Consider the following 14,687-nt stretch of genomic DNA (forward strand, 5'->3'; position numbering starts at 1 on the left):
TATTAACCAGATCCAGCAGAGCTTAGGAAGAGTTTAGGAAGCGTTTAAGATGAGTTTAAGGCGAGTGTACAGTGAGTTTAGGTTGAGTTTAAGGTGAGTTCAAGGTGAGTACATATATATATATATATATATATATATATATATATATGTATATATATATATATATATATATATATATATATACACACACACATATATATGTCCTTGTTCATGGACCTCTCCGCCCACCTCCTGGTCTCCATGGCCTCCTACAGGAGGATCTGCTGTTCTCCCTAAAACATGGGGTTTTATTTTCTATTGATTTATTGATATATTTAAAGAGGAGGAACCGTAAAGACTCAGGGCATCAGAAAACGTCCCGGTGGGCGTTCAGGCTGAAGCTTTCTGAGGAATGTGATTGTTTCCTCCTGAGAGGATGCCCTGCAGCTGACCTACTTCCATCACCGTCAGCGTCCAATCACAGCTCAGCCTCCTCGGGTATGGGCCAGTCATGGAGCTCAGACAGGAAGCTCACTGAAGGAGTCATGATTAATCACGAATCAGAACAGCTAATTAACTCTGAGTCACACATTTCAGGGATTTTCCACAGCAGCTGCTGAGAAGCTTTCTGAGTGTTTCCTGACGTCACATTTAGATGTGTTCAGGTGTAAAAGAAGAGAGAGAACAACAACACAATGACTACGAAAAGACACAAAACTGCAGCAAATCTATACGATGCAACAGCAAAATAACTACAAAGACACACGAAACTGCAGTAAAAATACACAAATCAACAAAACATACAAACACTGTGTTTATCCAGCTCATCTGCCGGACCGTCAAGCTGAAAGCTCGGTCATGTGACCACGTTACGGCCCGCTGTTGGTCCAACGCTGTCATGTGACCACGTTGTGGTCCACTAGTGACCGCCTGCCATCCGTGCCATTTTCAGATGCGGTGCGTTGACGTGAATTTTAGGTGAGTTTAGATTGAGTCTAGGTTGAGTTTATGGTGAGTTTAGATTGACTTTAGGTTGAATTTAAGGTGAGTGTAGGCTGAGTTTAAGGTGAGTTTAAGGTGAGTTTAAGTTGAGTTTAAGGTGAGTTTAAGGTGAGTTTAAGGTGAGTTTAGGTTGAGTTTAAGGTGAGTTAAGTTAAGTTTTAGGTGAGTTCAGGGTGAGTTTAAGGGGAATTTTAGGTGAGTTTAGGTTGAATTTAAGATGAGTTTAGACTGAGTTTAAGTTGAGTTTAGGTTGAGTTTTAGGTGAGTTTATGGTGACTTAGGTTGTTTGTTAATTTTTTTTCATGACTTCCTGTTGCTAAAATGCCGTCATGTCATAACGATATTCTAATGCCTCATCAGCTGTTTAAGATGAGCTGATTATTGATTATTTTTACAATATTCCAACATGCAAACTGCTAATGTTCACAAAATAGTGATACACTCATGTTGTATCAAGGTATTTTCACGTTACTTTGAGATATTTTTGGTTTTACCAACATGTTTTAACGTCATAATGAGATATTTTTACTTCAGACACACAAACTTCTCACGTTAGAGGAAACATTTCTTCTAATAAAATCCAGTTTGTCTTGTTTTAATGTGAACTGATGAGAGATGTGAGGATGACGCTCAGGTTGAGATACGATGACGTTCTGCTCTTATTGATTACTGATCAGTTAGTGAACACTGAGGAGGATCTGAAGATGCTTGAAGCTGCAGGAGGAAGATGATCTCATTGATCAACTGGAGGCACCGAAGGCTGATCAATAGATCTGATCAATAACAGCTCAATCTCACCGTGTCTCAACCCGAGCATGAAGGAGAATCAATTATCAGTTTATCGGCTTTTTACGACATCATGGGGTCATAAACTGAAGCTGTGTCAGTAACAGCTGTTTGGTTTCTCCTGCAGAAGAGACGGAGAACCTCCTCTGGTTAAAGGCTGGATTCCTTTCATTGGAAAAGCTCTGGAGTTTGGAAAAGATGCTCATAAGTTCCTGGAGGAACACAAGAAGAAGTTTGGAGACATCTTCACTGTGCAGATAGCAGGTCGGTCTTGAACAAGAACATCCAGCAGGTCACAGAGCTACAGTCAGACTGAGTAAAATTCATTTTATTCAACCAGAAGTACCAGCACTGTCCTCCAGAACAGAACGTAGAACCAGAGGAGACATTCAGAGGTTAACTGGACCTTTTGTCTTCATGCTTTCATAACAAGATGGTTTCACTTTATAAGACGATACTTTACAGAACAACATGTTTTCACTTTGTAAGAAGATGTTTTCTATGTTCAGACTTTAGTCTGATGTCCTGCATCTCTCAGCTCCTTTGATTGGTTGTGTGCTGCAGGTAAATACATGACCTTCATCATGGACCCACTACTCTATCCCAGCATCGTCAAACATGGCAAGCAGCTCGACTTCCATGAGTTCTCCAACAAGGTGGCGCCCTACACCTTCGGCTACTCGCCGATGAACAGGAGTTTTTCCGGGCTGCGGGAGCAGGTCCAGCGCTCCTTCCACCTGCTGCAGGGCGACAGCTTGACACTGCTGACAGAGAGCATGATGGGAAACCTGAAGCTAGTGTTCCGTCAGGACCACATGGAGCGGGACGGCGGCTGGAGGAGCGGCAGCATGTACGACTTCTGCCACTCGGTTATGTTCGAGGCCACCCTCCTCACCATGTACGGCAGGCCGCCGGCCAGCCGTCGCCACGGCGGCGTGGACGCGCTGCGGGACAACTTCATCAGCTTCGACAAGAAGTTCCCGCTGCTCATCGCCCAGATCCCCATCTGGCTGCTGGGACGCACCAAAGCCGTCCGAGACAAACTCATCCACTTCTTCCTGCATGTGTCCGGTTGGTCCAACACATCGCAGTTCATCAGGAGGCGGGCGGAGATTTTCGAGCAGTACGACACGCTAAGGGATGTTGATAAAGCAGGTGGGCTCCTCAAGATGTTCCTCCTGAGTTTAGGCTGAATTTAAGGTGTGTTTAAGGCGAGTTTAGGTTTGGTTTAAGGGGAATTTAGATTGGGTTTAAGGTGAGTTTAGGTTGAGTTAAAGGTGGCTTTAAGATGAGTATGAGGTTGGGTTTAGGGTGAGTTTAGGATAAGTTTAGGTTGAGTTTAAGGCTCTTATGTCTGAGTTCCGGCTGTTTTGACCACCCTGTTCGCCTGTCTTGCAGCCCACCACTTTGCCATCTTCTGGGCGTCGGTGGGGAACACGGTCCCGGCCACTTTCTGGACCCTGTACCACCTGGTGAGCCACCCGGTGGCGCTGCAGGCCGTTCGGCAGGAGATCCAGGACGTCCTGCGGCAGGACGGCGTTGGGTGGAGCAGCGACGGCGACGTGACGCTAGGCCGACAGCAGCTGGAGCGACTCCTCTTCCTGGGTACCTGACCTTTCCTGGTCTGCATGTTGATAGTGTGACGCTGACCAATAACCGCTGCCGTCCTCCACAGAGAGCGCCATCAGGGAGAGCCTCCGCCTGTCCTCGGCCTCCATGAACATCCGGGTGGCCCAGGAGGACTTCGGTCTGCGGCTGGACGGAGAGCGCTCGGTGGCGGTCAGGAAAGGAGACTTCATCGCCCTGTACCCTCAGAGTATGCACCTGGACCCGGAGGTCTACCAGGACCCGCAGGTACGACCATAAACCTCTCTCTTTACGCCTTCATGGATTATCAACACACTTCATTAGCTTTAAAGGGTAAAGATCAAAGTTTAATCCCAAAGGAGATGTAGTAACTAATAGAACAGCAGGAAGTCATCATAAAGTGAGCACATACGAGAACAGAACAAAGTAAAAAGTCATAATAAATAATAATGATTCTAGATAGTAAAGCTACACCACATGTAAGAAATAGATTGAAAGGTTCAATGTGAAATTTTGCACGTTAAATTTGAATATTTCACAAGAAAAAATCTTAACGACACTGAAACTGATTTTATACAAACTACTAAGAAAAGATTATCTAGAATGAATGTTGAGTTTACAGTTTTATATTCACTGGTCCCTTAAAATATCAAAACTACATGAAACTTCTGAAACCAGGTATTTAAACAACTTATATATTAAAAAATAAAACTTTGCTAATAAACACAGAATCTCTGAACTTTCACTTTAAATGAGAAATCGTTTCTTAGACTGCTTCATGTGTTTTTACATTAGAATTAATAGAATCTATGAAAAAACATTAAACGTTAACTCATGAACGTTTCCCTAATGGTTCCTGAATGTTTCACCAATGGTTCATGAACATTTCTCTAATGGTTCCTGAATGTTTCACTAATGGTTCAGGAACATTTCTCTAATGGTTCCTGAATGTTTCACTAATGGTTCATGAACATTTCTCTAATGGTTCCTGAATGTTTCACTAATGGTTCATGAACGTTTCTCTAATGGTTCCTGAATGTTTCACTAATGGTTCATGAACATTTCTCTAATGGTTCCTGAATGTTTCACTAATGGTTCATGAACGTTTCCCTAATGGTTCCTGAATGTTTCACTAATGGTTCATGAACGTTTCTCTAATGGTTCATGGATGTTTCCCTAATGGTTCCTGAATGTTTCCGTAATGGTTCATGAATGTTCCACTAATGATTCATGAATGTTTCCTGAACATTTCCTTAATGGTTCCTTAATGTTACCCTAATGGTTCATGAATGTTTCCCTAATGATTCATGAATGTTTCCTGAACATTTCCCTAATGGTTCCTAAATGTTTCCTGAACATTTCCCTAATTGTTCCTGAATGTTTCTTGAAAGTTTCCCTCATGGTTCCTGAATATTTCTCTAATGGTTCTTCAAGAAACGTTCTGGAAACATTCAGAGAACTTTGACAAAATATTCAAGAAACATTCAGAAACATTCAGGAAATGTTTGAGAACTATCATATAGATTAATAAATATTATTTGACTGATGAGGTGAAAGTGTTATTGGTGGAAAGGTTCAGATGATCATTGAGGAAACATTCAAGAAGCATTAAAGAAACACTGAGGAAACACTTTATAATATACACTACCATTTAAAAGTCTGGGGTCACTTAACTTGACCCCCAAACTAATAATTTTTTTTTTTTTTAAACAATATTTTGTTATATTTTAAATAACAAAACAAACTAAACGAACTAAGTTCTTTTTTCCAGAATCTAGATATTAACGGACACAACCATGAGCAATGATATTAAGTTCCCACCTCTTTTTTGCACTTGATGCACATGGCAGAGACCTGGGGGTTAATCTTATTCAAAAGGTAAGGGGTGAACTGGAGTCTGTGTGATATTCTATACTGATTTTCTCTCAGTCTGTTACACAAAAATAATTTCTTTGCAGATTCAAAAGCATCACACCATCTGCTGTAATCCAGGTCCATCCCGAGATCTTTTTCCCACAGTTCTTTTGCTCTGATGTCTCTGACATTGTCACAAGAAAGCAGTTTCCCATAAAAAAGAGAAATAAACCTTTTGTTAAGTGCAGACAAGCTAAAGTCTAACAGAAAGCTTTCAACTGAATTTTTAATTGGTCGGGCGAGTGGGAGAGAGCATAAGGTCTTCACAAAATGCCTGGCCTGAAGAAAACCAAAAAAATGGGAGTGTGGGATCCCGTATTTGATTTGAAGTTGTGAGAATGACATGACATTTCCATTGTCAAATAAGTCAGCCACAAATCTCAATCCCTTTGAATACCAATCATTAAAGATGCTCGCCCCCACACCTGGGGGGAAGGCTTTGTTTTGAATTAATGGCTGTAATGCTAAAGAAAAGCCTTGTCGGCCCGCATGTTTGGTAATATCTCGCCAAATTTTGAGAGTGGTTTTAAGAAAGAGATTGTTTTCAACTTCTTCTGGGAGCTCATTTAAGTTTATTGTTAGCAGACTCAGAGGGGAGCAAGGGGTACAGCACCAGGCGTCCACATGGGGTTCTTTTGGGTTAAGAAAATGTTTAAGCCAGCTATACACTGTTCTGGCATGGCAAGCCCAGTTATAATACAAAAAATTGGGGAACGCTTGACCTCCCCTGTTTACAGGCAGTTGTAGAGTCTTCATTTTTAGTCGTGGTCTCTTTCCATGCCACAGAAACCTAGAGATAGACCTTTGAATATCTGAGATAGCTGACTTATTAATCCTGAGTGGTAACATTTGTATTGGATATAAAATTCTAGGAAGAACATTCATTTTAATTAAGCTGATCCTACCCATCCACGACAAAGGGAGATCAAACCACCTATTCAGGTCATTCTTAATTGATTTTAAAGTTTTTATAAAATTTAACTGATATAGATCTTTAATTACAGCAGATACTCTAATCCCCAAGTAAATAAAACCAGAAAGTGACCACTTGAAGGGAAAATCCACCAGGGTGGTATAGTCTCCAAAGTTGCCAAGAGGCAGAGCCTCTGATTTCTCGAAATTAATTTTATATCCTGAAATCTCACCGACTCTGCCAGAGGCTAAAGTTGTCTTCAACTTAGGACAGTTTTTGAGATGGGAATAGGGCCTTACCAAATATTCAGTCAGTTGTAGTCACATACTCCCATGGATCAAATAATGCAGAAAAAAGGGGGGGAAAGGAAAACTTCTCTACTTCACAAACTTGATCAGATCCTCCTCGGGCAGCCTCTAGTCCAGTGTGCTGAGAAAGCCCTCTGCAGCACTTGGTGTTACAAACTTGTGATCCGTCCCGTTATGGTGCACAACCAGGATGGCTGGGTAACGCATGTTGAAGCGGATCCCCTTGTTGATCAAAGCCTGGCATACACCGTTGAAAGCCCGACACCTCTCTCGGACCGCCGTAGAAAAATCCTGTTGAACGTGGATTCGCTGTCCTTCGTATTCCAGAGTGGATTTCTTTCGCAATGCTGACATTATCATCAGTTTGTCGCTTGAGTTGTGGAGTTTAATAATCACCGGGCGAGGACGCGCACTTTGCGGACCCAAGCCACGGTGGGCACGGTCGATTTTAATGCGGGATTTATTCCCGATGGTCGCTTCCAAGCCGAGCAAGGTGGGTAACCATGTTTCAAAAAACTGCAGGGGTCACCGTGCCCTCCTTCAGGTTGAGAACGCGGATATTGTCGCGTCTGCTCCGGTTTTCCATATCGTCCAAGCCAGCCTCCATCTCTTTGATTTTCTTCTCAGCTTTGGTAACTTTTTCCTGCAGAGCGGACAGCGTCTCCTTCGCACCCGACATGCGCTGCTCTGCCTCCGAAATACGTTTGGAGTGGCTCTCCAGGGTCGCTGAAAATCTGTCCAAGGTCTCAGAAAGTTTAGAAAACTTATCCTCTACCATGTCACGGAAGTTCTGAGTAACCTCCCGTATCAGGGCTGAAGTGTCCATTACTGGTGAAGACTCGTTTTCTGCTGGAGAGTTAGCTGCTACACTTGAGGGTATGCTAGGAGAGGCTGCTAGCATTGTTTTCCACGTCTGAATTTTAGTTTGTTTCGACATTTCTACCTCAAAAAAGTGTTTGTCAGACAGCTACTACAACTTACGGCACCAGGCTTGTGCAATGTGTTGCCAAGGGCGCATAAAACTAAAGAGAGCGAACTAATAATAATGTGGGAGCGGGAGCCCGACAAAAACACGTCCTTCAGTCAGCCGTCATCACGTGACCCCCAAACTAATAATTTTTAAAAGATTTTTTTTTTTAAATGAAGATAGCATTAAATGAATGATAAATCCAGTGTAGACATTGTTAATGTGGTAAATGACTGGAAACAGCTGATTTTTAATGGAATATCTCCATAGGGGTACAGAGGAACATTTCCAGCAACCATCACTCCTGTGTTCTAATGCTACATTGTGTTAGCTAATGGTGCTGAAAGGCTAATTGATGATTAGAAAACCCTTGTGCAGTTATGTTAGCATGTGGATAAAAGCAAAACATGGAATTGTCTGTGTGACCCAAAACTTTTGAACCATAGTGTAGATATATAGACTGTAGATTCTAGATTTTGTAGCCTTGAACTTTACCAAGAATCTGCAGTGTGCTATCTTGAACTTTACCAAGAATCTACAGTCTACTATCCTGAACTTTACAAGAATCTACAGTCTATTATCCTGAACTTTACCAAGAATCTACAGTCTACTATCCTGAACTTTGTGCGATCATGTTATATGAATAAAAGTGGGAGTTTTCATGGAAAACATGGAAGTGTCTGGGTGACCCCAGACTTTTGAGCGGTAGTGTACTTAAAATTCTAGTTGTAATTATGAATCTCTGTGTTAAAGGAGCCGCGTGATGTTGTGAAAAGTCATCCTAACAAAGTTGAAAGTGAGACTTTAAGTGATAGCAGCTCCAGTAGCAGCTCTTATTGCTGCCATCAACGGTCTTTGTTCTTCCTCAGATGTTCCGGTTCGACCGCTACATGCAGGACGGCCAGCAGAAGACGAATTTCTACAAGAACGGCCAGAAGCTGAAGTACTACCTGATGCCATTCGGCTCTGGCTCCTCCAAGTGTCCCGGCCGACACTTCGCCCTCAACGAGATCAAGCAGTTTGTGTGTCTGCTGCTGCTATACTTCGATCTGCAGCTGGAGGATGGTCAGCCCAGAGCCTCGCTGGACACCAGCCGGGCCGGACTGGGAGTCCTGCTGCCCAACGTCGATGTCCGCTTCCGCTACCGGCTCAGAACCCAACAACTGGACTGAAGCTGCTGCTTCCCCGGAGGTTGAAAGCTGTTGGGTGATATCTGCGGCTTCCCACAAACCTGATGTTCATCTAAATCAGCATGCAGCAGCGTGGAAGAGAAAAGGTTTGTTCAAATCTGACAGTGGAGCACAATGATTTAGTCTTAAAATCAGCAAATCATCGTGATGAACAGTCCAACCCTAAGCCTGACCCAAAGACCAAACTTAGTCCTAAATGAAACAAATGGTCCAGAATGATTCATTCTTCAGTGATTCATCATGACATTTGGATGGATGGATGGATGGATGGATGGATGGATGGATGGATGGATGCATGATGGATGGATGGATGGATGGATGATGGATGGATGCATGGATGATGGATGAATGCATGGATGGATGCATGGATGGATGGATGGATGGATGGATGGATGCATGGATGATGGATGAATGGATAGATGGATGGATGCATGGATGGATGGATGGATGGATGGATGGTCCAGAATGATTCAACATTTGGATGGATGGATGGATGGATGGATGATGGATGGATGGATGCATGGATGATGGATGAATGGATAGATGGATGGATGGATGGATGGTCCAGAATGATTCAACATTTGTCCAAAATGTCTCAAACTTTCCCAAAATGATGACAAATTGTTCAGAATGACTTGAAATGTGTCTACAATCATAAAAACGTGTTGAAAATCTGTCCTCAAATTACTACAACTGGTCCTAAATGATCAGAATGGTCCAGAATGATTCAACATTTGTCCACAGTGACTCTAAGAGTCATCCAGAATTACATAAGTTTGACTAAAAGGACCAATAAAATAAATGCAGCTTGGTTCAGAAACCAGCATCCAGAGGAGCAGGTAGTGGAAAGTCTGTAAAAGCATAGATAGCTCAACGTCTGCAGATATTAGATCAGAGTTTAACATATTAGGAAACGTGGTGGTTCCATATTTTTATAGTTTTGTAAAATAATCAAAGCATTTCTCTGTCATTCTTCATGATGTTCTGGTTCCACAGAGCTGCAGGACTTTAAAACCTCCTGAGACCCAGGAAAAAAAAGTTTAGTCATTTTGATTTTTTTACATAAACGATGTATTGGGGTGGTAAAGAACATATTGCATTTTTTTTAACTTAACTTTATTAACATTTGATAACGTGCACTGTATTGCTCAATAGGACGTCACTGATGTTTAATGTGAAACATTAACAAAGCTGATCATGAAAATAGCTCATCTGGAATCTTCCATTAAATAAAACATGTATGAACATATTTGTTTTAAAACATACATTAAAACTTCACAGAAACTTCACAATAACAGTTCACATTGACTCTGCACTAGCCAAAAGGGTGTGTAGCGATGGCTGTGATCAGTCACAAAAAGGTGTGTAACTCCCTGATGGCTTCATGAAATACCACAAAACTTTGGCTCAAGGTTGGTCAGAGGCTAATAAAGACCTGATTAATCGGATTCAGAAAAGTTTATTTGTTCCCAGGGGGCAATTAAAAACGCACGTAGAGCAGGTAGTGCAACAATGACGTAATAAAGAGAGGGATAAATATATATACAAATCTAGCAAGTAATAGAAGAATAAAAATAAAAAGAGAAATAAGACAAAAACACAGCTTGGTAACATATTAGTGCAAATATGAATGAAAGTAGGTGCAATATGGCAATGAGGTAGATACAGAATATATCACGGTAGATATAAACAACAGAGTTCCCAGAGGTCCATGTTAAAGTCCATGTGTGGTGGTGGAGGTGGTGTGTAGTGGTGGGGGGAGGTTTTATGGTTCATGAGTTGAGGACTTGGACTGCTCTGGGTACAAAGGTAGACCTTCTCCTCTGTGTCCTGCATGCAGGGCAGCGAAGCCGTCGACCAGAAGGAAGCCACTCAGATGCAGAGTAGAGATCATGTGAAGGTCACGTATGATCCAGTTTGCCAGTCTACATGTTAACTGTTCATACACTGCAGACAGAGTTCTGAGAGGAAGGCCTATGATTTTAGAGCAGACAGTGACAGTCCTCTGCAGGTAGATTCTGTTCTGGAGGCTGATGGAGTAGAACCAGCAGGTGATGGAGAAGGTGATGGTGCTCTCTATGAAGGAGTAATAGAATGTCTGGAGAATGTTCTTATTTACTCCAAAAGAGTTGAGCTTCCTTAGGAGATACTGCCTCTGGTGACATTTCCTGATAATCTCCTCTGTGTTAGAGGAGAATTTCAGCTGGCTGTCAAAGATGGTTCCCAGATGTTTGTACTCCTCCACAAGCTCAACAGACATCCCATGGATGGTGGTGGTGACAGCTGTAGCCAGCGCCATCTGCTGGTTGGAAAAGGTCACCACCATCTCCTTGGTTCTTTAACATTCAGCTCCAGAGAAGAGTCATCACCACCAGTCCACAACCTCCTGGAGGACTGAGCTGTGGGACTGAGAAGGTCCTGACAGCAGAGACAGAAGGACAGTGTCGTCTGCATATTTGACCAGGTGGGAATTGGACTGGGGCTGTACAGTGGCGTAGTGGTTAGCGCTTTCGCCTTGCAGCGAGAAGGTCCCTGGTTCGCGTCCCGGCTTTCCCGGGATCTTTCTGCATGGAGTTTGCATGTTCTCCCTGTGCATGCGTGGGTTTTCTCTGGGTACTCTGGCTTCCTCCCACAGTCCAAAAATATGCTGAGGTTAATTGATTACTCTATTTTTTTTTTTTTTGATTACTCTAAATTGCCCGTAGGTGTGAATGCGAGAGTGATTGTGTGTCCTTGTATGTAGCCCTGCGACAGACTGGCGACCTGTCTAGGGTGTCCCCTGCCTTCGCCCGAGTCAGCTGGGATAGACTCCAGCCCCCCCCATGACCCTAGTGAGGATTAAGCGGTGTATAGATAATGGATGGATGGATGGATGGAATTGGACTGTGTGGATCTGCAGTCATCCGTGTAGAGGATGAAGAGTAGTGGAGAGAGGACACAGCCCTGAGGAGAACCACTGGAGGTGTGTAGTAGATCAGAGAAGGTGTTATTGACCCACACTCTCTGTGATTTGTGGGTTAAAAAGTCCAATAATCACAGGATGAGCTGATCATCCAGGTGGAAGCAGGAGGAGAGTCTGTGAGCCAGGATGTGAGGCTGGAGGGTGTTAAATGCCGAGGAGAGGAGTGTTGCTGAGGTGTTTGGGTGTTCCAGGTGACGGTGTAAAGTGTCCAGAATGAATATTTTGGCATCATCAACACCCCTGCTCGACCGATATGCAAATTGGCGAGGGTCAATCTGTGAGTTAGTTACTTCATCACAAGGGAGGTGGAAGTCATTGAGTATTTGGTTGTATTCTTCTTGGGGATGGGGATGACTGTGGAGTGTTTCTACAACTGAGGAACTGTACAGTTGTGCAGGGAGTTTTGGAAGAGGGTCTGAAACACACCTCCCAGCTGTTCCGCACAGTGCCTGAGCACACGACCACTGATGTTGTCCAGGCCGGGTGAACTGGTTGTTGGTGGAGTCACACTGGAACCAGCTGAATGGGTTAACTGGTAGAGGGTGAACTGGTCTCTCTGGTCCTCCTCAGGGCTCTCGTCACATCCTCTATGTTGAAGGTGAGTGTGTCGTCAGTGGGATGAAGTGTGGTCCTGATCTCTTCCAGTTGTGTGTTGTCTCTTTCAAATCTGGTGTAAAAAGAGTTGAGGTCATTGGGAAGAGATGCAGGGCTGCTGCCATCCACATGGATGGTGTTTCTGTAGTTGATAGCAGCGTTCACAGCAGGATGTTCTTCAGGCCTTGCCAAGCTGAGCGGAGGTTCCCCTCAGTGAATTTATCCTCAACTTTGCTTTTGTACTTCAGCTTGGCTGCTTTTACTTCCCTGTTGACCTCTTTCTTCTCTAGTTCAGAGCCAGTGAAGAAGACCCTTTTCTTCTTGTTCAGTAGATGTCCACATCTACTGATCAAAGAGGGGCACTAGGCTTGGCCATTCACAAAAAAACAACTAATTCCCAAACCACTTCATTGGATGCTTCATCAGATACCAACAATGAGGTGTCTTCATTGATGGTATCTGAAGAGGCAATTAGAGTTTCTTTTCTCTCACCCTCTCCTGTCTGACCCACCGGGATCTTACCTTCTGAAAGGTCTAGGTCTGAATCTCCCTTAATGATTCTCTGGAGAATTCTCTCTGCCTCTGTCAAACACCAGTCTAATAAAAATCAAAGTGAAGTAAACAGAAGTCCAAAGCCCTGACGTGCACTACAGTGTACGCTCAGAAATCAATTGTTTTTCATATGAAAATATCTTATCTACGCTCTGAAAACACACTTAAATTACTCTTTAGATTTTTATTTACTATAAGCAGTCAAAATATAGCATAAAAACAGTTTAAATATGAATATCTTCCTTGCCTTTCTTCCTGTCGTAAAATGTGCTCACTGGGATGGCTACCATTTTGAAAAGACCGACAAAGGGAGTTGGCAAGACACACCCCCACACATGTGATGTAATTAAAAGCTAAGATTGTCCCCTTTAAAGAACATCAGGACTTAAAATTGTGGCTCATATAGTATTGGAGAAATGAACAAGAAACTAATGTGCACTACAGTACACTAAAATGAATTTCCGGGTCTCAGGACTTTAAAGTGTGAGTCTGAACTTTCCTCCATGTCTAAGATTTACATTCTCCCATTTCTCTGCTGCCCTGAAATGTGAGTTTTTATTTCCTGCCACCAATAATGTGACTAAACTGATCTAAATGTGAGCAACTGTGAAACAAAAGTCCAGATGTCTGAGTAATAAACACTAAACTTTGCACTTGAATGTGGAGAAACTGTAGAAGATTCTGACCTGATGTGTTTCACTAGATTATTGATGCAATAATTAATGAGTTTTGAAAGACTGAATGTTTAGCAGAACTTCTCCTGTTCACGAGCACTATTCTGTTCTTAAACTAGTCTTCAAATGTCCCACTGGACTTTCATTTATTTTAGAATAATATATCCTTTTATTAAAATAGCGTTTTTCTAATATGATGTTCTGTCTGACTCACTCTGACTGAATGAACTTCATTATAATTCAGTTTGTAAGAAGATATAACACTTTCTGTACCGATGGGTTTCATGAAACTGATTTTATAAACTAAAGGCTGATCAATGTGTCGGTATGAGTGAATATATCTGATCACAACCACAGCGATTAATCAATTAATTTGATCTATTTTCATCATTAAATCATCAGTTTGTCTATTTTGAAATAAATCAGTCTACATTCTGTGATTTCAGCTCCTTCAGTGTGAATATTTTCTGGTTTCTTTCCTCTGTGACTGTAAACTGAAGATCTTTGGACTAAACCAGACATTTAAGGAAACTCTGATCCACATTTTTAGCATTTAAAGACACTTTAGAGACAAACAGCTGATCCAGAAAATAATCCACTGATTAATCAGTAATGGAAATTAAGATTAGTTGCAGCTCTGTTTAATTTATCATTATTTTGGAATTAACGAATATTAAATTGATGCTATATTGTGGACTTTTTCTTTTACTCAATGAAACGTTTTTCGCACTGAAACAGTATTTTGAATTCTGGCAAAAAAAAGCCGCCTTTTATTTTGAAAACCTCCGGAACAGCTCGGCTCTGCTCGGTTTATTGTGGTAACTTGACTCCGGAGCCACTCGGAGAGGTTCGGCTCTGCTCGGCTCTGCTCGGCTTTGCTCGGCTCACCGTCGTCCCGCCCTCCACCGAAGCGGAGCGGGATGAGCGCTGGACCCCTCGACGTCGGACAGGCTGGACGGACCGGACCGGGAGGACGGACCGGGATCGCGGACCGGGAGGCGGAGCGCAGCGGGACATCGTCGTGCTTTTGCGGGGCTTTCAGCTCCGAGAGGCTCCGAAGAGACACCGAGCGGATCGTCGCGGTGAAGCCGGCCGGGGAGGACTGCTGGCGGCTGCAGCTCCAGCTGCGTTCCGCTGAGGACGGATCCGCATCACCATGTACCAGGTCCAGGTGAGTTCTTACCGGAGTTCCATCAGAACAGCAGCTGCAGGTTTTATTACTCAGACTTTTCATGATTCAGCTTTAAACGGGACAGAAT

At 42.9% G+C, this 14,687-nt stretch overlaps 2 protein-coding genes across 4 annotated transcripts in view; both read left to right on the forward strand.

Moving 5' to 3' along the window:
- Nucleotides 1-13,868, forward strand: part of LOC111564486 (cytochrome P450 7B1) — a 16,244-nt gene extending 2,376 nt beyond the window's left edge. The window contains exons 2-6 of the mRNA XM_023264079.3: nt 1,895-2,031; nt 2,332-2,922; nt 3,166-3,372; nt 3,443-3,621; nt 8,326-13,868. Coding sequence (XP_023119847.1) covers nt 1,895-2,031; nt 2,332-2,922; nt 3,166-3,372; nt 3,443-3,621; nt 8,326-8,628 — 1,417 coding nt within the window. The 3' untranslated portion in view covers nt 8,629-13,868. The remainder of the gene's footprint in view (nt 1-1,894; nt 2,032-2,331; nt 2,923-3,165; nt 3,373-3,442; nt 3,622-8,325) is intronic.
- A 442-nt stretch (nt 13,869-14,310) lies between these two features.
- LOC111564484 (PEX5-related protein-like) overlaps nt 14,311-14,687 on the forward strand; it is a 52,143-nt gene continuing 51,766 nt past the window's right edge. For 2 of the 3 annotated variants that reach the window (XR_004846861.2, XM_023264077.3), the window contains exon 1: nt 14,311-14,599. Coding sequence is in view for 2 of the 3 variants with exons in the window: in XM_023264077.3 (XP_023119845.1) it covers nt 14,585-14,599 (15 nt within the window). In the remaining variant the exon portion in view is untranslated. The remainder of the gene's footprint in view (nt 14,600-14,687) is intronic. The other variant, XM_023264078.3, reaches the window with a different exon arrangement.

This window comes from Amphiprion ocellaris, chromosome 10 (assembly GCF_022539595.1).
Source record: "Amphiprion ocellaris isolate individual 3 ecotype Okinawa chromosome 10, ASM2253959v1, whole genome shotgun sequence".
Taxonomy (NCBI): Eukaryota; Metazoa; Chordata; class Actinopteri; family Pomacentridae; genus Amphiprion; species Amphiprion ocellaris.